The sequence below is a fragment of the Dermochelys coriacea genome, chromosome 5 (genome assembly GCF_009764565.3).
Source record: "Dermochelys coriacea isolate rDerCor1 chromosome 5, rDerCor1.pri.v4, whole genome shotgun sequence".
In the NCBI taxonomy this organism is placed as follows: Eukaryota; Metazoa; Chordata; order Testudines; family Dermochelyidae; genus Dermochelys; species Dermochelys coriacea.
In genome coordinates, this window is record NC_050072.1 from 29,944,287 (window position 1) to 29,970,697 (window position 26,411).

At 42.9% G+C, this 26,411-nt stretch overlaps 1 protein-coding gene and 1 long non-coding RNA gene across 2 annotated transcripts in view; both read right to left on the bottom strand.

Annotated features, from left to right (window-relative positions):
* The window catches only part of OXCT1 (3-oxoacid CoA-transferase 1), a 142,863-nt gene extending 116,743 nt beyond the window's left edge, over positions 1-26,120 (bottom strand). Inside the window, exons 1-4 of the mRNA XM_038401717.2 lie at positions 25,371-26,120; positions 24,491-25,176; positions 22,527-22,635; positions 15,535-15,625 (exon numbers count right to left, since the gene is read on the bottom strand). Of these exons, the coding sequence (XP_038257645.1) occupies positions 15,535-15,625; positions 22,527-22,635; positions 24,491-24,598 (308 nt within the window). The 5' untranslated portion in view covers positions 24,599-25,176; positions 25,371-26,120. The remainder of the gene's footprint in view (positions 1-15,534; positions 15,626-22,526; positions 22,636-24,490; positions 25,177-25,370) is intronic.
* On the bottom strand, positions 6,828-15,507 carry LOC122460150. The gene is made up of 2 exons (XR_006281254.1): positions 13,540-15,507; positions 6,828-7,837 (listed from the first exon to the last, which is right to left on the bottom strand). It is a non-coding gene; the product is annotated as an uncharacterized LOC122460150 (long non-coding RNA).
* Positions 26,121-26,411: the final 291 nt, after the last annotated feature.

Here is a 26,411-nt window from a genome sequence, read left to right on the forward strand (position 1 = left end):
GGTTTATCATACACACTGTAAGGAGAGTGATCACTTAAGATAAGCCATCACCAGCAGCAGGGGGGGGGAAAGGAGGAAAACCTTTCATGGTGACAAGCAAGGTAGGCTAATTCCAGCAGTTAACAAGAATATCAGAGGAACAGTGGGGGGTGGGGTGGGAGGGAGAAATACCATGGGGAAATAGTTTTACTTTGTGTAATGACTCATCCATTCCCAGTCTCTATTCAAGCCTAAGTTAATTGTATCCAGTTTGGGAAAGCGTTTCCTATAAAAGCCCTCTTCTATGCAACAGCCACAAAATCTGTTCATGCACACCTTCTATTTTTTGCTTTCTTATTTAAACACCATCCTAAAATATTGGGACACTGAGATTTGTGGCTGGAGAGCTCCCTCCAGTTCTTATTATAATTTTTATTATTACAACTCATTTTTTGTTTTCTCCTTTCCCTCCCCCTCTTTTTTTGTTTGGTAAAGGGGGCAGTCATAGGAACATAAGAACCAAAGGTCCATCCAGCCCAGTATCCTGTCTACCAACAGTGGCCAATGCCAGGTGCCCTAGCGGGAATGAATCTAACAGGTAATGATCAAGTGATCTCTCTCCTGCCATCCATCTCCACCCTCTGACAAACAGAGGCTAGGGACACCATTCCTTACCCATCTTGGCTAATAGCCATTAATGGACTTAACCTCCATGAATTTATCCAGTTCTCTTTGAAACCCTGTTATAGTCCTAGCCTTCACAACCTCCTCAGCCAAGGAGTTCCACAAGTTGACTGTGCGCTGAGCGAAGAAGAACTTCTTTTTATTTGTTTTAAACCTGCTACCCATTAATTTCATTTGGTGGCCCCTAGTTCTTATATTATGGGAACAAGTAAATAACTTTTCCGTATTCACTTTCTCCTCCACACCACTCATGATTTTATACATCTCTATCATATCCCCCCTTAGTCTCCTCTTTTCCAAGCTGAAAAGTCCTAGCCTCTTTAATCTCTCCTCATATGAGACCCATTCCAAACCCCTAATCATTTTAGTTGCCCTTTTCTCAACCCTTTCTAATGCCAGTATATCTTTTTTGAGATGAAGGGACCACATCTGTACGCAGTATTCAAGGTGTGGGCATACCATGGATTTATATAAGGGCAATAAGATATTCTTCGTCTTAGTCTCTCTCTCTCTTTTTTAATGATTCTGAACATCCTGTTTGCTTTTTTGACTGCTGCTGCACACTGCGTGGACATCTTCAGAACTATCCACGCTGACTCCAAGATCTTTCTCCCGATTGGTTGTAGCTACATTAGCCCCCATCATAGTGTATGTATAATTGGGGTTATTTTTTCCAATGTGCATTATTTTACATTTACCCACATAAAATTTCATTTCCCATTTTGTTGCCCAATCACTTAGGGTACGTCTTCACTACCCGTTGGGTTGTGATTGATCTATCGGTGATTGATTTATCGTGTCTCGTCTAGACGTGATAAATTGATCCCCGAATCGATGCCGTATTCCACCTCGGCAGGAGGAGTAAGCAGAGTCAATGGGGGAGCCGCCACGGTAGACTCACCGCCATGAGGACGGCCAGGTAAGTCGACTCAAGATACTTCAAATTCAGCTACACAAATAGCATAGCTGAAGTTGCGTATCTTAGTTCGAAACCACCCCCCCAACCCAGCGTAGCCCAGGGCTTAGTTTTGTGAGATCTTTTTGAAGTTCGTTACAGTCTGCTTTGGTCTTAACTATCTTGAGCAGTTTAATATCATCTGCAAACTTTGCCACCTCACTGTTTACCCCTTTCTCCAGATCATTTATAAATAGGTTGAAAAGGACTGGTCCTAGGACTGACCCTTGGGGAACACCATTAGTTATCCCTCTCCATTCTGAAAATTCACCATTTATTCTCACCCTTTGTTCTTGGTCTTTTAACCAGTTCTCAATCCATGAAAGGATCTTCCCTCTTATCCCATGACAACTAAATTTACGTAAAAGCCTTTGGTGAGGGACCTTGTCAAAGGCTTTCTGGAAATCTAAGTATACTATGTCCCCTGGATCCCCCTTGTCCACATGTTTGTTGACCCCCTTAAAGAACTCTAATAGATTAGTAAGACATGATCTCCCTTTACAGAAACCATGTTGACTTTTGCACAACAATTTATGTTCTTCTATGTGTCTGACAATTTTATTCTTTACTATTGTTTCAACTAATTTGCCCGGTACTCACGTTAGACTTACCGGTCTGTAATTGTCAGGATCACCTCTAGAGCCCTTCTTAAATATTGGCCTTACATTAGCTATCTTCCAGTCACTGGGTACAGTAGCTGACTTAAAGGACAGGTTACAAACCATAGTTAATAGTTCCGCAATTTCACATTTGAGTTCTTTCAGAACTCTTGGGTGAATGCCAACTGGTCCCAGTGACTTGTTACTGTTAAGTTTCTCAATCAATTCCAAAACCTCCTCTAGTGACACTTCAGTCTGTGACAATTCCTCAGATTTGTCACCTACAAAAGACAGCTCAGGTTTGAGAATCTCCCTAACATCCTCAGCTGTGAAGACTGAAGCAAAGAATTCATTTAGTTTCTTTGCGATGACTTTATCATCTTTAAGTGCTCCTTTTGTATCTCGTTCCTCCAGGGACCCCACTGGTTGTTTAGCAGGCTTCCTGCTTCTGATGTACTTAAAAAACATTTTGTTATTACCTTTTGAGATTTTGGCTAGCTGTTCTTCAAACTCCTTTTTGGCTTTTCTTATTACATTTTTACATTTAATTTGGCAGCGTTTATGCTCCTTTCTATTTACCTCACTAGGATTTGACTTCCACTTTTTAAAAGATGCCTTTTTATCTCTCACTGCTTCTTTTAACATGGTTGTTAAGCCACGGTGGCTCTTTTTTAATTCTTTTACTGTGTTTTTTAATTTGGGGTATACATTTAAGTTGAGCCTCTATTATGGTGTCTTTGAAAAGTGTCCATGCAGCTTGCAGGGATTTCACTCTAGTCACTGTACCTTTTAATTTGTTTAACTAACCTCCTCATTTTTGCATAGTTTCCCTTTCTGAAATTAAATGCCACAGCGTTGGGCTATTGAGGTGTTCTTCCCACCACAGGAATGTTAAATGTTATTATATTATGACCCTGTTATAGTTACCTCTTGGACCAGATCCTGCACTCCACTCAGGACTAGATGGAGAGTTGCCTCTCCCCTTGTGGGTTCCTGTACCAGCTGCTCCAAGAAGCAGTCATTTAAAGTATCGAAAAGGAGTATTTGTGGCACCTTAGAGACTAACAAATTTATTAGAGCATGCTCTAATAAATTTGTTAGTCTCTAAGGTGCCACAAGTACTCCTTTTCTTTTTGCGAATACAGACTAACACGGCTGCTACTCTGAAACCTTAAAGTATCGAGAAATTTTGTCTCTGCATTTCATCCTGAGGTGACATGTACCTAGTCAATATGGGGATAACTGAAATCCCCCACTATTATTGAGTTCTTTATTTTGATAGCCTCTCTAATCTCCCTTAGCATTTCATCGTGACTATCCAATTCAGCACTGAAAGTAAAACTCCTCCTGTCATATAGTAAGAGCAGAGAAGTCATGTCAGCATCTGGTGACTGAGGGCAGGGCAAGCTAATTCCCTCAAATATTTTGGAGAGAACTATGGTAATGGGGCAGAAGGTGCATGATACACCTACGCAAACTGCTGCCCCTAATGTAAAGTGCTCCAACAGCTATGGTGGTGCCATGAGAACTAGAAAAGCAGTCAGCGCTCAATCCAACTCCCACTGAAGTTCTGGGAGTCTTTCCATTGATTTTATTGGGAGATGAATCAGACTTTTAGGCCCAAATTGTTAATGCTATTTAGGCGTTGCTGCACTCAGTGTTGCAATGCCTAACTGATTTAGGAGCCTAAATCTCATTTTGAAAAGGAATTTGGGCACTTACGACTAAACACTGTTGTCACCAGCCACCTATGAATACTTGCCCATCAAGACATTGGACCATCAAATCCAGTACCCTGTTTCTGAGGGTGACCAATAAAAGGCAGACACAGTGGTCTTGAAGTTTGAAAAAGGCAAGTGATAAACCTCCTGAAAAAAATCCCTTATGTAAGTGCCCACTCTTACTGCTACTATGAAATTAACTTTAAAAAAAAAGTAAATCCAGTCTTACGTACTTTACTTATATGCAAAATACCTTATGAAATGCATTGAAAACACATTTTCTAGACTCAGAAGGTTAAAGCTGCTCAGACTTATGCTAAGTTCCACCGTTATGCTTCATTGCCTTTAGGCTAGCAGGAAAGTCAGTCGGCTTCCTCCCATTTTACTCTCCACTGCGAAATACTATTCAACATTTCTACTTACAACAAATGAAGGGGTTCATTCCCCTCTTTCATTTCATGTCCCTTCATATACCATATTCTCCTACTGATTAAGATATTTGTAGAATTTGTACTCATCATGTTTGAATCTGCAGTACATGCAACATACTTCAAAGGCCTAGTGAATGAAATATGATAGGTTTCAGAGTAGCAGCCGTGTTAGTCTGTATTCGCAAAAACAAAAGGAGTACTTGTGGCACCTTAGCGACTAACAAATGTATTTGAGCATAAGCTTTCGTGAGCTACACGAAAGCTTATGCTGAAATATGATAGCGACTGAAGGCTAAGGTTAATTTCTGGTGCATGGTGTTAGAGTGACAATGTACTGATACCGTACTACAATTAAGCTTAGATCAGCTCCTGTATTTCCACTCATCATCATCACCATGTAATCAAAATCTGGAAGTCAAGCTGCTCAGTGGTGTATTTGATTTTTTAAAGGCTCCATACTTTAGTAACCTTAGGACAATGTGTACTGCCATCCTGAAATATCTCCTATGATAAAATTGGAAACATGAGTTGTGCAGTCTTCTTCTCGGGTTACAGTTTACGAAGTGTTAGCTATTCAGTAACCGTAATAAACAGTAATAATAAAGAACCTTATAAGTTAAAAACATATAGACCAAACAACTTAACTGATGATATTTATGGATTTATTTATTGCCATTATTATTTTGGCAACCTACTAAGAGCAAGGTTTGCCTAACGCAACTCACTGCAGTGCAAGTTTAGCTTGTAACTTCACTTCCTGGAGGAGTAATGTAGTTAACTTCATATTTTCTGTCTATGTATGCATACATACATCTGTACACATCACACAGAAGTGGCACACTCCACTCACTCTCTCTCACAGTCACAGAGTAGAAACCAGAGACTCAACATGACACAGCCCTTCTCTCCCTCCCCCCAGCTGTTATTTTTCTATTTAAATTATAAAATCTTTGTCTAATTATGCGTCTGTAAAAGCAGAATGAATTAAAGCCTCTCAACACTTCTGAGACATACTGGATGCAAGCGTTCATTTTACAGAGTATTTCTGAAATGTTAAATACACGCAAAACATGTTTCCATTTCTTGTGTGTTCAGAAAGCACCTACCACACAGTGGGACTTCCATAAATAAATAATAATGGGGAAATTAAGACAGAGATCTGGACACTGGATAAGTTACTTCACAGAGGAAGTCACATCAGGAAATCTGACCCAAATTATAGTGGCATGGTAGGACCACTACAGCTAACTAAGGTTGTGTCACAACTCCTGTTTAAAGATGGACAATTCTAAGTCCTCTAAAATCAACATGCTTAGTTAGATTCCTCTGAAAGTTGGTGTGCCTCAGTAGGGTGAAGGGTAGGGTTAGACACACAAATTTGGGGTCATTTGTAACTGCCAGGGTTGCAGAGATATAAATCCTGAAAAAATAACCATTTTTCAAAAAGTTTCTGGGTTGGTGTTTGATTTTTGTTCTTTTTTGCATCCAGAGCCAGAGATCAAACTATTGATGTGATGTGGCTCAAAAATGGTCTCAAGTTGTTGAGTTTTACCCAAGGCAGTGCAGGACCCCCAATAAATCTTTGGGGGACCCAAACTGAGAATGGTATTTAAGACAAGACAACTTCATCTTTTGAAGTGAGCTGTAGCTCACGAAAGCTTATGCTCAAATAAATTTGTTAGTCTCTAAGGTGCCACAAGTACTCCTTTTCTTTTTTGAAATTTGGTGTGTCTCATGGGATAGCGTTCATGATCCAAAATTTAACTGAGGAGTTCTTAAGTTACAGTCCTGTCCCCTTCACCTCCTGTCCCCCCTCCTCCCAAATGGTCTCTTTCCATTGCCTTGTACTGTTAAACTGAGAGGTATTAATGACTGGATGAAACCACAGATCTCATTGAGATTGATGGCTGTGAAGTCACCCTTCAATTAACAAAGAAAAGATCATGACAACCCCCCACCTAAGACAAGTTTTGGACTGAGTGACTGGTGGTTGCTACAATTTGTGAGTGATGAGTGGCAATTTTATTTGGAGGAATGTAATCAAAGCATTTGGAGAGAAAAAACAGACACGAGAATGCTTTCTGGGAGGGATATAGGGGGTGGAGGAGTGCAGGAATAGGGGTAGAGGAGTTATGGGGAAGGGGAGAGGAGTTGGGGGCTCAGGTGAGGGAAGCATTGCACTCCCCAAGTCTGCCAGTGCACCCCAACTACCTTACACCCCCAGCTCTACTGGAGCACCCCAACACTGCACCCTAACTCCCCTACACCCCTCAGCTCTGCCAATGCATCAAACCCTGCACATCCACCAATTCACTGAGAGCTCTGTGGGGTAGGGAATATCTCTTACTTTAACGGCACAGCAGCACCACTATAGTTAAGGTTGCATCATGATTTCTCTTTAAAGGCTGATCCCTGTAAATCCTCTGAAATTGATATGCTTAGTCAGATTCCTCTGAAATTTGGTGTGCCTCAGGGGAGTTGGTTTGCCTCAGGAGGTGCAGGGTAGGGCTAGTGACCCAAGTGGGGGCGGTCATTGGAGCTAAGCTTTATCGTCATATAAGCCCTGAAGAAAAGAAAAAGCCATTTTTTTTTTCAAAAAAAGTTTCTAGGAGTTTTTTGTTTTGTTCTTTTGCATAAAACTAGAGATCAAACGATTCATGTGATGTGGGAAAAAATGGCTTGAGTGCCTCAAAGTTTTACGAAAGGTAGTTGGGGGACCCAAACTGCGAAGGGTATTTAGGAACATGTTCACTTCTACTCTTGCACAGATGTGTAGTCTGGAAAGATTACCGGGGGAGCGGTTACTTTGTGCTCTTGGGGCAAATTAATGTGGTGTGTCCAAAGACTTACAGTGCAAAGATTTGGAACTGACAGCATAGGTACCCTGGCTGCAGAGGGCAAAGAAATCTGCATGCTGTAAGGGTTGCCAACAGGTGGATTCTGGGCGATTCCTGGAACACAAGGTTGCAGAAGTTTGCAGACAGCAAGCAGTACGCCATGACATGGGGATTGCTGGCTACAGGCCAATGTGGGTGGAGAGAGATGGCCTGCATTGGCATCATGTTTGAGGATGTGGTGATTCACTAGGCGGAAATGATCTGGGCCTTAAATCTGGTGTGCACCCCATACAATGTATGAGAGCTGATTTGGAGGGTGTAAGAGATTTTTATTCAGGAGTTGTGACAGTTTTTTCTGATTTGACTGAGCACCTGTATAATTGCTACAAAGTCAGTATGAAAGCTGTTAAGTGCTGGAAGCACATTAGCTGAGAAAGTGGAGGGTTCATGGCTGACCAGAAAATGTACGCAGTATGGCACAAACATTAAAAGCTCTGACACTTCACTGTTTCTCAGAGACAGGGTTCATCGACTAGACAGAAGCTACTGCCAACTCCAGGGAAACAGAGGGAAGACAACATGAGCAATCACCTCCCGGCTTCTTTGTCCCTCAGTATTGTTGGATGGAATCCTGTGGATAAGAATGAACTGGTTGTAGAAGGAGGTGAAGAGCTTGTACATTTCAGGAACAGTGTGGGTTGGCAAAGTCAAGGTATGTTTTAACAACCATGTATTGGGGTAGTGTTAGGAGAGCACAGAGACAAGGCTGAATAGGCAACATTAACTGTGTCTTTCCTGGTTTTCAGAAGTTTGAGTTTTGCTCAGCTTAACAACATTCTGCCACAGGACAACATACCACCTAGCAACAGTAACTCTGCGTTAAGTTTTTTGCCATTGACTTTTAACTTCAGGTCCCATGCATCCATAGAAGTTACATGGCAGATAAAATAGGAAAAACAAAATCTATTTTAGTAAACATAATGTAATGCATATTACTAATGTTTTCATTCCACTATAATTAGTTATTTGTTAAGAGCTGACAGTGTTTCTGGTCCTGTACGAAGTACAATTGTAAACACATTCCTAGATCAAAGAAGCTTGGAATCTAAATTAGAATGCAACATAGTCACAGATGTCTTATCTACCTTGGCTCTCAGCAACAGTAATTAAAGCCTGTAATAAATACTTTCCCATTACATTCAATAACCCTTTCCCACTTCTGTAGCATTTTTGTCTATTCCATTCAGTCCCAAGCCTGCTGTTATAACAAGCAGGTCAAATCCTCACCACAATGTCACAGTTCAACATACTAGAGCAAGTTACCTCCAAAATCAAAGGCATTCCTTCAGAAAGCACACAAATGATGGAGTGCAGTGCGGGTAACAGGTTATCATGCCTTTAAGCAGACAGTTTGAATCAGTGGTAATCTGACAAAAAGAAAATGAATATTTGTCGCAACTTAGAGCCTAACAAATTTATTTGAGCATAAGCTTTCGTGAGTTGTATGCTCAAATAAATTTGTTAGGCTCTAAGGTGCCACAAGTACTCCTTTTCTTTTTGCGAATACAGACTAACACGGCTGCTACTCTGAAACCTGGTAATCTGACAGTATGCCACCAATCTCTTTTTAGAAGATCATCTCAGGGGATTAGGAAATTTAAGTAGCAACCTAGAAGTCTTCTATTGTACTATTTATAGTGAAATATTATTGAATTCCCGGAGCCCAAAATTATGGCCCTGAAAATAAGATAATGTATATTTAAGAGCCACCAATGGAAACGAATGTTGTCAAGAAAAAAACGGTTTTGTGATGTTGGACATCGGGCCACATTTCTCCATGGTATAACTGATGATTTCAGTGGAGTTACAACAGGCATGAATTTGGCCCACTGAGAAGGCACAGAGATACCAAGGAGACCTTGATCCTGTGACTTGGTTTAACTAAAATTATTTTTTCCATTTTTCCACCATATGAATCATGATGACAGTCATTTTAGGGCTAGGTCTGCAGCCCTGATTTTAAGTAGTTCCTTACTTCACAAGTAGAACCACTGAAATTAATTGTTGAAATGAACGGAACTCCTCAAACTGAGTAAGGATAGCAGAAACAGACCCTTTATGAAACTGGCTTTATGAAAAGAAGAAATTGAACTGGCTGTATGTTTTTTTTTAAACCTTACTATAGTATTTATGAGTATATCCCTGCTATATAATTCTACAGAATCATTCCAAAAACCTATAAAAAGATTAGACTCAATTAAAATTCTATAGAGTTTTTAAGAGTAGCTGCAATTACAGAAGGATGATAGTGCTCTAGGAGGATAGTTGCTTGGTGTTCTGTGTTTAACAAGGGCTTCAGTTCTGCAGACTCTTCACCTACTGAGAATCCAAGCATGGGTGAGCTAAAGGCCTCTACCACCAGCCTAAAGGGAGGAGCTACCGGACCCAGATCCCAAGTAATTCTGGGGCACAATTAAGGAAAAACAGGGATGGGAGTGAGGATCTGCAGACACTTCAGGACAAAAGTACCTTTATTTACATGAGTAAACATTTACACTGTTGCTTAAATGATTACAGAACTATAGCCCTGGTATCCCCCAAATAGTTCAAATGAACAGACAATGTACTTCTTTTAATATACCTACTCATTCACAAGAGCTTTCTAATGTAATTGCTTGGCTGGCTGAAATGTCTAACTTTCTCCATCTTTATATCAGTGAATAGTGGTCAGCAGTCTCATTAGTTGGAAGAGATCCCTCTTGTTTCAGTGCAAGGATGTTGTGAAGGTTTTGTGTGGCTAAATAGTGACCTACTTTGAAAATTAGCTGTCTTCTGTTGATAGCCTTTTCCTTAGGATTTCAGGAAGCATTTTTATGCAAATGACCTGTGGTACTATTAGGAAAAAAAATATTAAAAGTAGGCATGGCTTACTATTAATACTGAAGTCAAAACAAGCCAGTACATGTGTAATAATAATTGTTTTCAATTTTCATCTTCCTCAGATGTAACATGCACCATAGGTGGAGGATCACAAGCCTAAAATTCATCTTGAAGGCAAGTCTTTCAATATGCAGTAATTAAAATTTTTCAATTATATCATTGTCCTGAACAGACACAACTTTTAAATAAAGTACACAGAGTTACACACTCATGTCCTACAGAAAAAGGTGGGGGAAATGTTTTATGATCTTGGCAAGGAGTGTTATGGGATTACTGCTGCATTCTTCCTTCAGGGATAGTGGCTGTTTGTAGCCCTATAGAATGGGACGGAGACACAGCCTTCAAACCATTCAGAGCCCAAGAATCTGCAGCATCATGGATTTCTGGGCATTCCTAAGGAAAGCATGCCCCATCACACTGCTCTCTAGAGGCCCTATCTGACTCCCATTAATGTCAGTGGAAAGCCTGGTTTCAATGGGAGCTGAATATGGTCCTGGGTTCCCACTGACAGCCAAGCTCTTTCCAGGATTCCAACCAGCAGAAGTTGCAAAGGAGAGATAGAATCAGAACTGGAAGGGACCTCAAGAGGTCATATAGTCCAGTCCCCTTTACTCAAGGCAGGATTAAGTATTATCTAGACCATTGCTGACAGGTGTTTGTCCAACCTGCTCTTAAAAACCCCCAATGATGGAGATTCCACAACGTCCCCAGGCAATTGATTCCAGTGCTTAACCACTCTGACAGTTAGGAAGTTTTTCCTAATGTCCAACCTAAACCACCCTTGCTGCAATTTAAGCCCATTGCTTCTTGTCCTATCCTCAGATGTTAAGAAGAAGAATTTTTCTCCCTCCTCCTTGAAACAACCTTTTATGTACTTGAAAACTTATGTCCCGTCTCAGTCTTCTCTTCTCCAAACTAAACAAACCCAATTTTTTCAATCTTCTCTCATAAGGAGTGGGGTCCTGTTTTCTAAACCTTTAATCATCTTTTTGCTCCTCTGGACTTTCTCCAATTTGTCCGCATCTTTCCTGAAATGTGGTGCCCAGAACTGGACACAATACTCCAGTTGAGGCCTAATCAGCGTGGAGTACAGTGGAAGAATTACTTCTCGCGTCTTGCTTACAATACTCCTGCTAATATATCCCAGAATAATGTTTGGGTTTTTTGCAATAGTGTTACACTGTTCACTCGTATTTAGCTTGTGATCCACTATGACCCCCAGATCCCTTTCCGCAGTACTCCTTCCTAGGTAGTCATTTCCCATTTTGTATGTGTGCAATTGATTCCTTCCTAAGTGGAACACTTTGCATTTGTCCTTATCGAATTTCATCCTATTTACTTCTCCAGTTTGTCCAGATCATTTTTAATTTTAATCCTATCCTCCAAAGCACTTACAACCCCTCCCAGCTTGGTATCATCCGCAAACTTTATAAATGTACTCTCTATGCCATTATCTAAATCAGGGATTGGCAGCCTTTGACACGCGGCCCACCAGGGTAAGCCCCCTGGTGGGCCAGACCGGTTTGTTTACCAGCTGCGTCCGCAGGTTTGGCCGATCGCAGCTCCCACTGGCCAGGGTTCGCTGTTCCAGGTCAATGGGGCCTGTGGGAAGCGGCGCAGACCGAGGGATGTGCTGGCCGCTGCTTCCCGCAGCCCCCATTGACCTGGAAAGGCGAATCATGGCTAGTGGGAGCTGCGATCAGCTGAACCTGTGGACACGGCAGGTAAACAAACTGGCCTGACCCACGAGGGGGCTTACCCTGGTGGGCCGTGTGCCAAAGGTTGCCGATCCCTGATCTAAATCATTGATGAAGATACTGAACAGGACCAGACCCAGAACAGATCCTAGTAGGACCCCACTCGTTATGCCATTCCAGCATGACTGTGAACCACTGATAACTACTCTCTGGGAAGGATTTTCCAACCAGTTATGCACCCAACTTATAGTAGCTCCATCTAGGTTGTATTTCCCTAGTTTGTTTATGAGAAAGTCATGCGAGACAGTTAACTTTGTTTGGAGCACAGTTAACTCCTGACTAGAATGACCCTGGGGATGGAGGGGGGCATGGAACAAAATGGCTGCTCCTGAGTTCCACCCCACAGCAAAAAAAAAAATTTATTCAGCTGTATGATGATGTTCTCCTCATTTGGAATGGCAAGTGCGGAAGCATATGATAGAGCTATCCCTCTCCTCACCTTTAAATGGTTTCAGGCCTCTTTTCCCTTCCTTTGCTTCATCCCATGGAAACTGGCATTTGGCCCACAGAGCCAAATTCTACCTCAATTCCTTCTATTCAAATCACTCTAAACCAAATCTGTGAAGTTGCACAGGTGTAACTGAGGGTATGATGTGGTCCAAACAATATATGAAAGTAACATTAAGTGTTGGATTTCAACCTAACAAGAAGTACAGACATTTATACACGGACCCAATCTCTAGCCTCAAAAACATAAGTCACCTTTCATTAAAAGCAAAGATAATAATATGTAAAGTTAATAAAATGTCAGTCTGGAGGCATCCTTCAAAGAAGGGAAAGGAAGAGGAGTGGGATGACAGGGCAATGGAGAGAAGCACAAGAGAATTAAACAGGAGGGTGTGGAAAGATGAAAGATATTTGCAAAGGTTCCATCAAGAGCCAAGAGACCTTATATCAAAAGCAGGAAGCTTTCTGATGAGACAGAAGTGCAATGGACTTTGTCAAATTACCATAAACTACACAGTGTCTCCTAAAAATTTACGAATTCTCATACTCACTTCTAAAAAGGAACAGCAGTATTCTGAAATTACATATGCCAGAATAAATGTAAAAATGTGAAGACAGATACAGGTGTTTTGTTGTGAAGAAAAGTACTTTCAGTTTACAATGTCACGCTTTCAACAATCTCAATCAAATTTGCAATGATAAAGGCTAAAAGTGTTTTAAATGATGAATGGATCAGCATTATCTTATCATTCAGTTACACTGTCAATAGAGCAGCAGATTAAAAGAAACTTTGTTAATGTTTAAGCTCCACTTGTAAAGTTAGAGGAAAGAAAGTTAAAGAGTAAAAGCCTGGATCTGGTCTTTCACACTATCAAGTTGCACCCAGCTTCATTATGTATTTTAACTCAAGGAAGCATCCAACTTCATTTTGTAGTTTCACTCAGATGCGTGAATTTTTAAAAATGGCTAAAATTTTGTTAAATGAGAACTCAAGTGTTATACATTAATACTCTGAACCTTTTATAACAGGAAACCTTCCTGGAAGAGGACAGTCACTTTTCAAACAGCTTTTTATTTTTTATTTATTTTTAATATGCTAATGTCTGCACTAGTGCAGAAAATACTTAGAATGACATTCCGTTCTTAACTCACATTAACTCCCTCTGGTAAAATAATGTTAAGAACCCACCTGCAGGGGAAAGGACCTTTCAAGTCTTCTTTTCTACCTACACTCCTGTGTTCCCTCACTGCCCCCAACCAACAAGATGCAAGGTCCCCGATTCATCATCACCCTTCCCCTGGAAGATGTGGATAGGGTCCCACAAACTTCCTTTCTGAGGAAATGATCCATAAGAACCACCAATATTAATCCAGTTCTACTGAAACAATGTGGTATTTTGTCATTGCCTTGATGTGAATGCAGAATATAGAACAAACAAAGTAAGTACAAGTCTGCAGAAATGATAGCACACTGGCATTTCTTTGTTTGCTTGACATTACAAGTGACACTGTGCCAAAAAGAGGTGTGGCGGGTGGGACATGGAGAGAAAAGGTGAAACAAGGGATTTAAGAAACAAACCTACACTACAGTAATGACCTGTAAACACAGTACATTGTGCTGTGATCACAGATTTCACAAGAGGTCAAGTCAGCAAGTCATGGGGAAAGTCCCAGGAAAAAGCATAAATGCTACAAGAAGATGTATTTATGATTTCACATTCTTCCCTCTAAGTCAATAACAAAACATTGTTCTTCAGAGTTACTATGTTGCTGACACTGCCATTTTATCAGATGAGTTATTAAACAAAAGTTAAAACCATTTTTGGTTACTAACCATCCCGTGAGACATTGCAAAGAAGATGGGGTGTTAGCCCCCATGGGCTGGGCAAATTCAAAGATAAGTAAATATATTCTGCACATCTGCATCCTCCCTGCAGTTTCACTCTCTATCCTAACAGTATTGCTGTGCACTGATAAATAGCTATTATGTTCCACCTCAGAAGTAGATGCACTTCAGTGAGTGAAATTTAGGGTGACCAGACAGCAAATGTGAAAAATTAGGACGGGGGTGAGGGGTAATAGAAGCCTATATAAGAAAGACCCAAAAATTGGGACTATCCCTGTAAAATCGGGAAATCTGATCACCCTAGTGAAATTATTTCTATATACAAAGATTATTAAGTGCTCTGAAAATCATGATCAAAGAGTTCTAAAAATACAGAAGATAAATTGTGTGAAGGCTGAGGAATAATATCCATACTCAGAAGTCATTCTCTCCCCCCACTTGCATGAATTTCTTTCTGGTAAGCTTTTTTTTTTTTTTTTTTTTATAAAAGAAGACACACAATCCATGAAGGGTGTCTACATTGCCATAAGAGACCCACAGCATGACTGCAGCTGGCCTGGTCAGCTGGCTTGGGCTTGTGGGGCTCAAGTTGTGGGACTACAAAACTGCAGTGTTAATGTTTGGGCTTGGGCTGGAACCCACCTCTGTACACTGTAAGGGGGAGGTCTTATTGCCTGGGCTTCAGCTCCAGCCCAAAAGTTAATACTGCAATTTTTAGACCCACAGCCCAAGACCAAGTCAGCTGTCCTGGCCTCTGAGACTTGGTGCTGCGGGTTTCTATTGCAGTGTAGACATACCCCAAAACTCACTGAGGAGGATCCCTTCTGCAGTCTTTTGTTGTAACAAAGTTACTGTGTGAATACCAAATGGAGTGTTCAAAAATTCTCTATGACTTAAAAAAAGAAGTAGAGTTGAAATCATGGCTTTTAAAACAGTTTAGCTGAAATATGTATAACCAGGTTTTGTGGTGGCATTCAACAGAATAAATAACTCACCATGTGCCACAGCAGTGACAACGGCTCTCTATGACAAAGCTTGAAAGTCTACTGTACTTCTATAGTCATGCCCAAATAACTGTTCCAAAAATAGCTTAATGAGCAGCCATGGGAATTTGTCCAAATCAAAACAAGATCTTGGCAGCTCAAAGCACATGCACCTCACATCATCCTTTTGGGATAATTTTGGCCATAGAATGTCAAGTCACAAGGATGGCTCTTCCAAGGGAAAATATAACCTCACTTCCAACGTAAGACTTATCCCAGCTGTTAAAATATAATTTATGTAAGCAGGTTTATTAATTCTTTATATATAATATTCCAAAGGTATAGGAACACCTACCCTGCATTGTTGCTGACTGCAGTTAACCCTTTCACTCCAGTCTTCAGTAAGCCTCCTATGAGGTTCTCTGGAATTCCACACAATCCAAAACCTATGCAAAACAAACACAAACAAAGAATGTAACAAGCATTCTAGAGGGAACAACTTCATCATAAGAAATAAATCTGTGCAGCAGATGATAAAAACCACACACATTCTGCACCGAAGAAAATAATCTGGTTATAAATGAATAAGCAGCTCAACACTTGGAGAAAATGTTTCTCAGAATAAGGAACAGGACTTTAATCACACTATTCCCATTACTATGAATGTTGGTTTGGGAGGGTACAATCTCCTTTCCCTTCAGTCCATCCAAAAGTCATCTTCCCTTTCCATTATGTTGGCTATATTTATCTCCATACTGGATCTCTGCTGTGGCTTCCCCACTTCTGCAATATTAAGTTTAAAGCTTCTCCTCTTCAGTTTCACACAATCCACAGTTTGCCTCCACCCACATCTCTACCTTCACTTCCTCCAATATTCTCTCCCTACTTCAATCCAGTCCAGCTTCAGTCCTGAAGACTGTCTAATTCTGATCTCTGCTACCAATCTGTTTAACTAGAGTAACTGCGATCAGAGTTCTCTTTTTCTGTATTCTCATCTTTGTGTCTACCTTTTATGCAGCCCCATAGGCTTGGGGCAGCACCTCTTTTGCCTTAAAAACCCCACCAGCAACTTGTAAAAACCCACGTACTCCATAAAACATTTCAGCTAAGAAGAACACATGCTCTTCTGTATTTGCTAGATGGCAACTGTCCATCATTATGTTTGGACACTTGTATATTTGTATTGGACCCACATGTTTTTTTATTGTAAACTCTGCAACACAAAAATTTTGTTCTTTGTTTGGAACAAAAACTAATACTTCCTCATGTAAATAAAAAAATCGCAGCACTAAGTGTGTATTTCCCTGCAGCCTTACTGTTATGAATTTGTGGTAACTATCAAGAGAGCCCATATGATACATTTTTTAAATGTGATTACCTGATATCTTTAAAAAAATCCAGCTTTCTGTTTACAAAATATATTGCGATTTCACAGCAAAAGTTACATATTTTAACTTCTGAATAGGACACATACAGGACACTTTTTAATGTAGATATAAAGTGTTAACAATTCGCCAGTAAAAGGAAACTGTAGCACAAATACAACCTAGATCAGTCATAATAAGTAACATTTTCAACCTTTGCAGCATTTTTCCACGAGGGAATTTCAAAGTTTTTGTGGGTGTGTGCATGTGTGTGGGTAAAAAAATTTCCTAAGCACCTTAGTGACTCGGGCCTGGTCTACATTACAAAGTTAGGTTGATGCAAGATGCCTTGCGTCAATCTAGTTGTACATATGTCTACTTTTAAATGTGTCTCCCACTGATGTAAATGCCCCATTACAGCAACACACTAATACCAGCTCCCTAAGCAGCACTGAGCCATAGTCGATGTACCGAGGTTGCCGCAGCATGAGCATAAACAATGGTTACTTATGTTGACTCTAACAGTCCTCCAGCAGCTGTCCCACAATGCCTGACACTGACTGCTTTGGTCACAATTTTAACTCCATCATCCAGGGGTCACAGAGACTGGAAGGCCTGTCTCCTCTTTAAAGCCACACACATTTTGGAAATGTCTTTTCCTGTCTTGCTCGGTGAGCACACCTAGCAGCTCTCCATTGAGGAGTTCAACTGCCAAGTTGACCATACTATCTACACACTCCAGGTGCGCTCCTGCTTGGAGAAGACAGGAAATACTGGCTCTCCTGGGCCTATGGGAAAAGGCCGTGCAAGCACAGCTATTGCCCAGCCGTAGAAATATGGACATCTACAAGTAGATCACACAGGGGATGTGAGACACAAGGTACAACAGGGATCAGCAGCAGACCCAAACCCATGGGGAAAAAAAGCAAAAACTGGGCTTGTTTTTGGTTTAACTGGCTTGTGAGTTACTTGTTGGCTAATTTTTAGCTTGTAGCTTGTTGCTTTTGGGGGAGGGGTGGCGGGGATCAGCTCCCAGCAAGTGGCAAGCAGGGGTAAGGGGGAAAGAGAGTCAGGGGTGCACAGTGGCCCCACCGCAGTCCCAGACTGCACGCTGGGGGAGGGGGGGGGAGGAAATCTAATCACCTAGGGTGTTAGGGTTCTTAGGGCTGAGCTTGTTTTGGCCTTGTTTTGAAATGGGATTAGCTTGATTTGGGGTTTATTGTGAAAGTCAGGGTGCTTATTTACCGCACGAAAGGTGGCATCTCTGATCAGCAGCAGTGCTGCATGAAAGCCAAAGAACTGTGTCAGGCTTATCAGAAGACCAACAGTCAATCCAGTGCTGAGCAGCAGACCTGCCTCTTTTGCAAAGAGTTGCATGCCATACTTGGCAGAGACCTCACCACCACACACTGTACGCCATTGTGGATACTTTCAAGGAGCCCAAGCCACAGGCCCCTGGCACGAACAGCGGGGAGGAGGATGGGAGACATGTGGTGTAGTTGGACTCCCCAGTTGCAAGCCAGGACCTGTTTGAGATTCCACTACAGTTCAATCAGTCCCAGCAGTCAAGTATGGGTGAGCCTGTTGCAGGGGGAAGGAACCTCAGGTAAATATGTAATGGTATTTCCCATTACAATGACATACTGATGGCACCCCCAATTTAACAGGATACGGATACTAACTTTTTATTACTTGACTCATACGAGAAAAGGTAGCGGTACAATAAAGAGAGGTAGCATGGTTATCTGCTTCTCACTCCCCTGTACAGTTTTGGGTGAGGAAGCATGCAGAACAGTTTATGAACACAGGGATATCCCTTGAATCCTCCTGAGCGGTCTCCATTAAACTTTCATGAAGATACTCTGCAGTCCGCTCCTGAAGATTTCTAGGGATAGCAGCCTTATTTCTTCCTCTGTCGTAGGTCACTTTTCCATGCCAGTCAGCAATAAATATTGGCAGGTACCTTTGCAGTACACAGGCTAGCAGCATACAGGCCTTGGCAGCTTTGGGATACCAACAGCAGCTGTGTTTTCTGTGCCTTTATTACCCTGAGGCATGAGATACAAGCTAAAAACCACCACCTGTGAAAATGGTGCCAGTATTCATTGCCACTGCCCTTATCGTAGTTCCATGCAACCAAGAAATTACCTCCTCGTTTCCCTCACCTTTGAGGGCCGTAGCTGGTGCCATGAGTGGCACTGTGCACAATCACTTTGAAGCAGAAGTGCAAATAAGCACGTCCTGTTTAAAACTTTAGGAGAGCAAGGGAAAGAAGGTCTGAACCTTAACTTTCCATTGTGACTATATTGACAAAGACAGCTGTATGTGTTTTAATCTGCAGCTTCTGCCTTTGCGGCATTGTGGGGTGTCCCCCACTTCACAAGCGCAGAATGCCTGAGCCTGATAAGGAGGGGAGAAAAGACAATTCAGGGCAATATGTTCGGTGAGATCCTGCAAGCCAGTGCTGCACCAGACCATGAGCAAAGGCCACGTAGGGTGAACAGTGCAGACAGCCTGGAGGAGGAAAGAGCAGACAGGAGAAAGGCTCAGGAGTCCCAGCAGGAAAAAGAGAGGGAGGTGCACTAGGACATAATGGGGCTTCTCCGGCAGCAAATACAGATTCTGCAGACTCTTGGGAGCCTACAGGTTTAATATCACAGGCTTGCCTCTCTTTGCAGTCCACAGACAACTCCATTACAGCACTTCCCTATACCACCCCCTCAACATGTCACATGGCATCAGGGGCTGCATCTCAACCCCTACCACTCCACCCGGGGACATTATGGACAACCACAGATTCACAGGTCAGTGTCTGGGTATGTCACAGTTGCTGTGTGGGTAGGTAAAATAGATGTGAATATTCTTTCCCTTTTTAAGTTTGTTGCATTAATTTGAGTTTTAAATGTATTTGATTTTAAGCTGCAGAGATTTTTCCTTGCACTGACTTTGTTAATGAATAAAATTTTATTATTTGGGAAATAATTCATCTTTATTCTGAAAGTACCTACATACCTGTTACTGTGCAGTGTGACAAACTCATGGGATCTGTGACAGTGTAATAATCAAATTTACAGGAATCACCACAGAATTAATAGGTGCATTGGGAGTATTATATTCATACATGTGTGCCAAGCACCCACACTTCCTAACAGGCCCCAAAACAACAGGGCCAGGGAGAGCACAGTCCACCACAATGCATTACTGTGATTCAACTGCTTAGAGTGCTCTTTCAAATCCTCCCTGAGCCAGATAGCTCTGTGTTGAGCTCTTCTTATAGCTCTCATGTCTGGCTCTTCAAACTCAGATGACGGTCACTACACCTCCACCCCAGCAGCAACTTTTCCCCCTTTGCTTCACATATATTACGCCGGACAGAGCAGGCAGCTTTAACTATTGGGATATTTCCCCCCACCATTGAAATCCATTCTTGTAAGCGAAAACCAGCATCCCTTCCATCTACCAAAGGTACATTCAACTGTCATTCTGCACCTGCTGAGCCTGTAACCGAATCTTTCCTTGGTGTGTTGAGGTGGCCAGCGTATAGCTTCATAAACATGGGGAGCCAGGATAGGCTGCATTCCCCACGGTCATTATTGGCATTTCAACATCACCAATTGTAATCCATCTATTGGGAAAATAAGTCCTTGGTTGCAGTTTTCTGAAGAGTCTTGTGTTCTTAGAGATACAAACATCATGCACCTTCCCTGACCAGTCAATATTGAGGTTGGTGAAGCATCCTGGTGATCCACCAATGCTTGCATAACCATAGAAAAGTATCCCTTTCTGTTGATGTTCTCAGTGGCAAGGTGGTCTGGTGCCAAATAGGGAGATGCATGCAGTATCTTGCTCTACTGCAGTTTGGGAACCCTATTGCTGCAAACCATTCACTATGTCCTGCATGTTGTTAAGAGTCAGAGTCCTCCATAGCAGGAGACAATTAACCCTGTATGCTGCATAAAACAGCCCCCACCCCCACCGGATTTTCCAACTCCAAAATGATTTCCCTCTGACCAATAGCAATCCAGAATTGCAAGTTTCCACAGTGTGATCAACACTCGCTTCTCCACTGTCGGTGCAGCTCTCATTTTGGTGTCCCTGTGCTAGAGTGAGCTCAGCATACAGATCCAGGAATGTGGTCTTGCACGTCTGAAAGTTCTGCAGCCACTGCTGGTCAGCCCAAGCCAGCATTACGATGTGATCCCACCAGTCAGTGCTCATTTCTTGGGCCCAGGAGTGGCGCACCACCATCTGCAGCTTTTATGCGAATGCCACCAACAGCCTTCAATTGGTTTGCACTATGTCCCACAGCAATCTTCCCCTCTACCCATTTGGTTCTTCTTCCAGCTCTACAAATACTGGAGAATTGTGCGTCCTTTGTTTGCAACTCTTCTCACAGTTGACAGAAGCGTGGAGATTGCAGAGTTTTGCACTGAGATGGCAGAAAGCAAGGAGGGCCACGCTGGTTCATAAATTTTTAAAAAGGAGTGAAAATTAAGGGACAGATGTCATTACGGGATGAAGAGTTGCATGCTGGGAAGTTGACCCCATGCTCCCAGTCATCCCTGTGCATCTCACTTCTGCCCCACCAAGCATTGCCAAAACTTCATGAAAGACAGTGTGCTGGAAGGCAACGGGATGCACAGTGGGATACCTACCCCACAATGAACCGCACTATGCATAGACACTAGCACTCCTGGAAAATATGTGCAGCGCTGATGCAAGGAGCCAAGTGTGCATGCGTACAAGCAATGCACTAACTGCAGTGGCTTTATGCCAATGTAACTTGCATCAACCAAAGTTTGTAATATAGACATGGCCTTTGGTGCTCAAGTCCAAAGTTACCCATATTCATTAAGCACAATATAAGTAGGGGGCCACACTCTTTGGTGCTTTTTAGACCAATTTCATTGCACAAATCAGGGGCTCCTTGCATTCCTCCATTCCACGCACAAGCTCCCTGTGTGCCACCCTCCCATCCCCTTCTGTGTCAGAGACTTCCTGCAGCCTTCCTAATGACAAAGACTTTGTGTGCACCCCCATTTTTCCATTACCCCCATTCCTCCCAAACCAGAGTCCCCCAAACTCTCCATCTGCCAGCAATTCTGTGTACCCCCATTCTCCCTCTGTCAGGTCCCTCATTCCTGGGTTGTGCTATATCAGGGGGTCTGTGTACACCCTCATTTCCCCCCCCCCCATCTCCTCTTTCCACAACAGGGTTCCTCATTCCCCTTTGCTATGAGTTCTCTGTTCCTCCCCACTCCCCCATGCCATGTGTGTGTGCCCTCATTCCCACCTTCCACCCCATGCCAGAGGCTCCGTTTGCCCATTCTCCCCGCCATGTCAGGAGCGGTCATTACTCATTCCCCACCCATTCTTAGCATTTCTCATCTTTCTGTCTGGAAAATCAACATGTTTAGCTCTATTGGTAGGGTGGGCAGAGATGAAATAGGGCATTAAATTGATGCCATCAGTCAATTCATTGATATGTAAATAACTGCAGAGTTGCTTGAAGATGTGCGCTAAACAGATGGCAAGAGCTCTGTGTTCCCCAGCCCCCAATTTTTTCCATCTTCCACTTTTCACCAAAATCTGTATTAAATTTTACCAAACTGCAAATTTTTGTCTCACCATTTAAAGGGATACTAGCGACCTGAAAAGGCCATCCACCTGAAAACATTCCACATCAAAGTAACATCCAAGATTTTTGTTACTGACAATTAGAGGGGGAATTTTCTCTGTCTCTCCCCCCTTTTTTTTCTGCTAAGACTCAGTCAGTTTTTTCCTTACTGAAAAGGCCCCTGTAATCATCAATAGGAGAGTAGGAAATGCTATGTGAAAACAAAATATTTCCCCGGTACATGATATTTAAAAGGCGTTCTAACCATTTTTTTTAAAATTAGTCAATTAAAAAATTCAAGCTGAGAATGTCCTACTCATGGAGAAAACCTCTCATCTTCTGAAGGATAGTAAAATTAATACTTACCACCAACAAGTATAGTTGCCCCATTGGGTATGTCTTTTACTGCTTCCACAGCGTCAGTATAGAATTTGGTGTTGCAATGATTGCTGGTAGAGAAATAGCAGCCACAAATCTGGAACAACATTAAAAGAAATCAGTATGCATGAACAAAACAGCTTTATCCTGGGGAGTATCCCATGAACTGTGTAGGAGGAGACTGCATCTGCTAAGTTCAGAGTTTGAATAGCACGAAGTCTTCCAGTGTTTGGAGAGGAAGGGGGATTGAGCTCCAACACCTTTTTGTGAAGCAGGGCCCTTCAAAAGATCACCTCTGGCTGCTCTGCTTCTCCTGGCATTCATGACATATATATATTATGTTACTATGTTTATATGTAATATTGATTCCACTTACGGGTCTCTTTAGATAAGAAATAGCCTACTAAGATGATCTTGTCTACAGATGTCAGTGTATTTTGTAAATATGTCCATAGTTAAATATCAGTATTTGTTCATTTCTTCCAATAAATGCAACTCACTTAACCCAATGTACTGATTTTCAAGTGTCTGACACTAAAATTAATTAAGGGGTTGCAGTTCTAAATAGTACAGGTGGAATATGCTTCTGATTTTACCCATATTGTTTGGCTTAAGTATCTGTATACACACACACACTTTTTTATAAAAGGAAATATATGGATATAAATCCTTAGCTTAGGAAGCCTTGTCAAGGTGAAATGAACTATGTTTTCAGTTGTTAAGTGCTGTTTGTGATTTGTTACACAGAATCATCATCGGTTGTTTGCACTGTACAGAACCATGTGGGGTAAGATTATAGGTCAACCATCCCCAGCTGTGAAAATGCTGAAGCTATACAATGAATAGCATATTTTAAATTGATGAATACATCTTACAAAGTCATCAATATTCCAAATGTTGGGAAAAAAAAAAAAAAAGATTTCAAATTATGAACTACAGGCCCCATCCTGCCAAGATCACTACATGCAAAGCTCCAAATCAAGTTTCAAGCTTGCAGGAGATGGGCCCTACATCTAGAATTCTAGCCCCAGAAATCTTTTCTTGCCCTTTTACTTTTCTAACTGACCCCAAGATCAGACCCCATCTTCCATATCCTATTGTGTGAGACACACCATTTATTAAAACCAAGTAATTTAAAAGCTATCAGAGAGCATGATGAAAGAAGTTCATTTCCCCCTTAATACATTTTAGCTAGCAATATACAGAGACTAGTGGTTTCATCTACATTGCTTAGTAAGAAGACTCTGGCAGCAGAAGAGGCCATTCTGGGGCTGAGGAAATATCCAAGAATTTGTTCACAGGTGTATTAAAAATCCCATCTTGTCTTACCCAAAGACAATAGCACAAGTCCTGAACAACTAGCTTATTATCAGCAAATCATAATGAGCTAGTTATAATAATCATAATCACAACCCTGAGGACTCCCTAGTTTCCATTCTTTTCTGATCCAATACAGTGACCTAGCTGGAGGGAGGACGCTGCATCTTGTAAGACGTTGTTTTGCACTGTGCACGTTATAGACCAAAACAGGCACCCACTTAACGCAAGAACGGGTCCGATGAAGAAACGGGAAGGCCTGAACGCTGGCTACGAAAAGTAAAGAGGGCAGGACCCTAAAGTCAGAGATTTCCCTCCCCAAGGTCAGCCCCACACGCCGCCCTCTGGCTGGGCTGAAGGACTCTCCAGATTCGCTTCTCAGGCCGGGCAGAGCTGAAACGTGCCATTTTGTAGCCGCATCTGACAGCGGCCACCGCGTAGCCAGGGCGAGGCGGCGGCGGCGCGGAGCCCGGGGCTATGCAGCGAGGCGGAAAGCGGGGAACCAGGCCATCCACTCAGGCAATTCACAAGGTCGCTGCAGGGCACGGGCAATGGGGCGCACTCGTGCCGTGGGCAGAGGCCAGCGCAACCGGGACCCGCTCCGAGCTGGGGGGCTTTCTCTGCGCGCCCCTTACCTTGGCTTGGGCTGCCCGCAGCGCCGGGGCGCACCCCCTGCGGGCCCCCCCAGCGGCGGGAGGGGAGATGCCGGGGCTCAGCCCGCGGAGGAGTTTATAAGCCGCCATCTTCGGGCTTCGCAGCGCGCGGGGCGGGAGAGTCTAGACTCCGGGGAGAGGCGGGGAGCTGCCTCGGCCGAGCGGAGCGGAGCGCTGGGGCTGCAGCTGCCCAGCCGGTGCAGGGCGGGAACGCGAGGCGGCTGCAGCGGGGCGTTGCGATCACATGAGAGCGGGGTGGGGCAGGGGCTCGGCGCTGGCTGCCCTTGACGTCTTGCTTTTAACCCTTGCGGAGGAGGTGCGAGCAGCTGGGGGTGGGCGATGATCGGGGGCGGCGTGTGATTGCGGGGGGGGGGGGAGGCTCAGCCCAGCTCCCAGCAGACTGAGCAGGGCGCGGGGCACCCAGCTTCCCTTCCCGGGCTCTGCGACGCGGTGCAGGAGCCCAAGGCCGCTGCCGAGCACTGAAGTGGGAGCAGGGCCGGGGGGACCACACAGGTCAGCGGTGGAAGCAGCGCTGGGTTAGAGCCGCCCCATGGGCGATGTAATTACATGATGACAACTGAAGCCAAGGGGGCACGGCACTGGGCATTGAACTGCTCCCCTCCCCTCCCATTTCCCCGCTTCTCAGCAGCCCCCCTGATTCTGCTCTCCTATGAAATCTTAAAAAGAAAAGGAGTACTTGTGGCACCTTAGAGACTAACAAATTTCGGTGGCGAATGCATCCGATGAAGTGAACTGTAGCTCACGAAAGCTTATGCTCAAATAAATTTGTTAGTCTCTAGGGTGCCACAAGTCCTCCTTTTCTTTTGGCGAATACAGACTATCACAGCTGCTATTCTGAAACCTATGAAATCTTACTTCACTGAGTGACAGGCTTTAGCCCTAGCACACAAGGGGTTATCTGACCTTCAGCACTAGTCGGTGGCCAGTTTCCTTTCCTGGCCCTATAGAGCTGGCTGTTGCGTCCCGGTGATCTGACAGAATTCCAAACCATACAAACGCTCGAAGGAGAAAGACCCCAGTTCTGCAAACAGCTCTCTAATAAACTGATACCTGCAAGAAGTCCCACTAAATTCCCTGGAATTACTCGTGCATAAATGATAGCTAAACCTGGCCCTAAGGGACCTACTGATAACATTTTGGAGTAAGCTGAGGAGTTCTAGCAATGTACAAGTGTCCCATGTTGCTGAGGTTTTGAAAAAAAATGACTGCCATTCTTTTCCTAAAGTACTGTTGATAACTACAAATTCTCTAAAACTAATCTATGGTGGTGTGGGAGCTACTTTGACATCTGAAGTAGGATGACAGGGGATGCCACTGGAAGTGAATTACCTGATTGTGTGAGCTGGCTCTGCTTCAGTCTCACTTCTCTGAATAAGTTCAGACTACACATTGTGCAGTTCCTCATCCCTGCTATTGCCTCTGCAATGGATGAACTCTGCACAGGTTCATTTTTAGCATCTAAAATTCTCAGATTCCATGCCTATCTGTGACAATCTGATAAGCAACCAGCCTTACACCCAGCACTGATATCAAACACTTATCTTGATGTTGGGTAGATAGTGCTTATGAATATTTTATCTTTTAGCTCTTCAGAAAAAAATTAAGAAAACAAATGGGGAGAGAGAACATCTTCAGGAAGAGAGTCACAAAATGAAACACTGAAAGCAAACCACAAAATGGCAAACATGAAACAAAAGCCATGTTTTCTACAATGAATGTTAAAATAACTACTATTGTAATAAGAAAAGGAGTACTTGTGGCACCTTAGAGACTAACAAATTTATTAGAGCATAAGCTTTCGTGAGCTACAGCTATCTCTCCTCTGTTTTTCCACCAAATGCATCCGATGAAGTGAGCTGTAGCTCACGAAAGCTTATGCTCT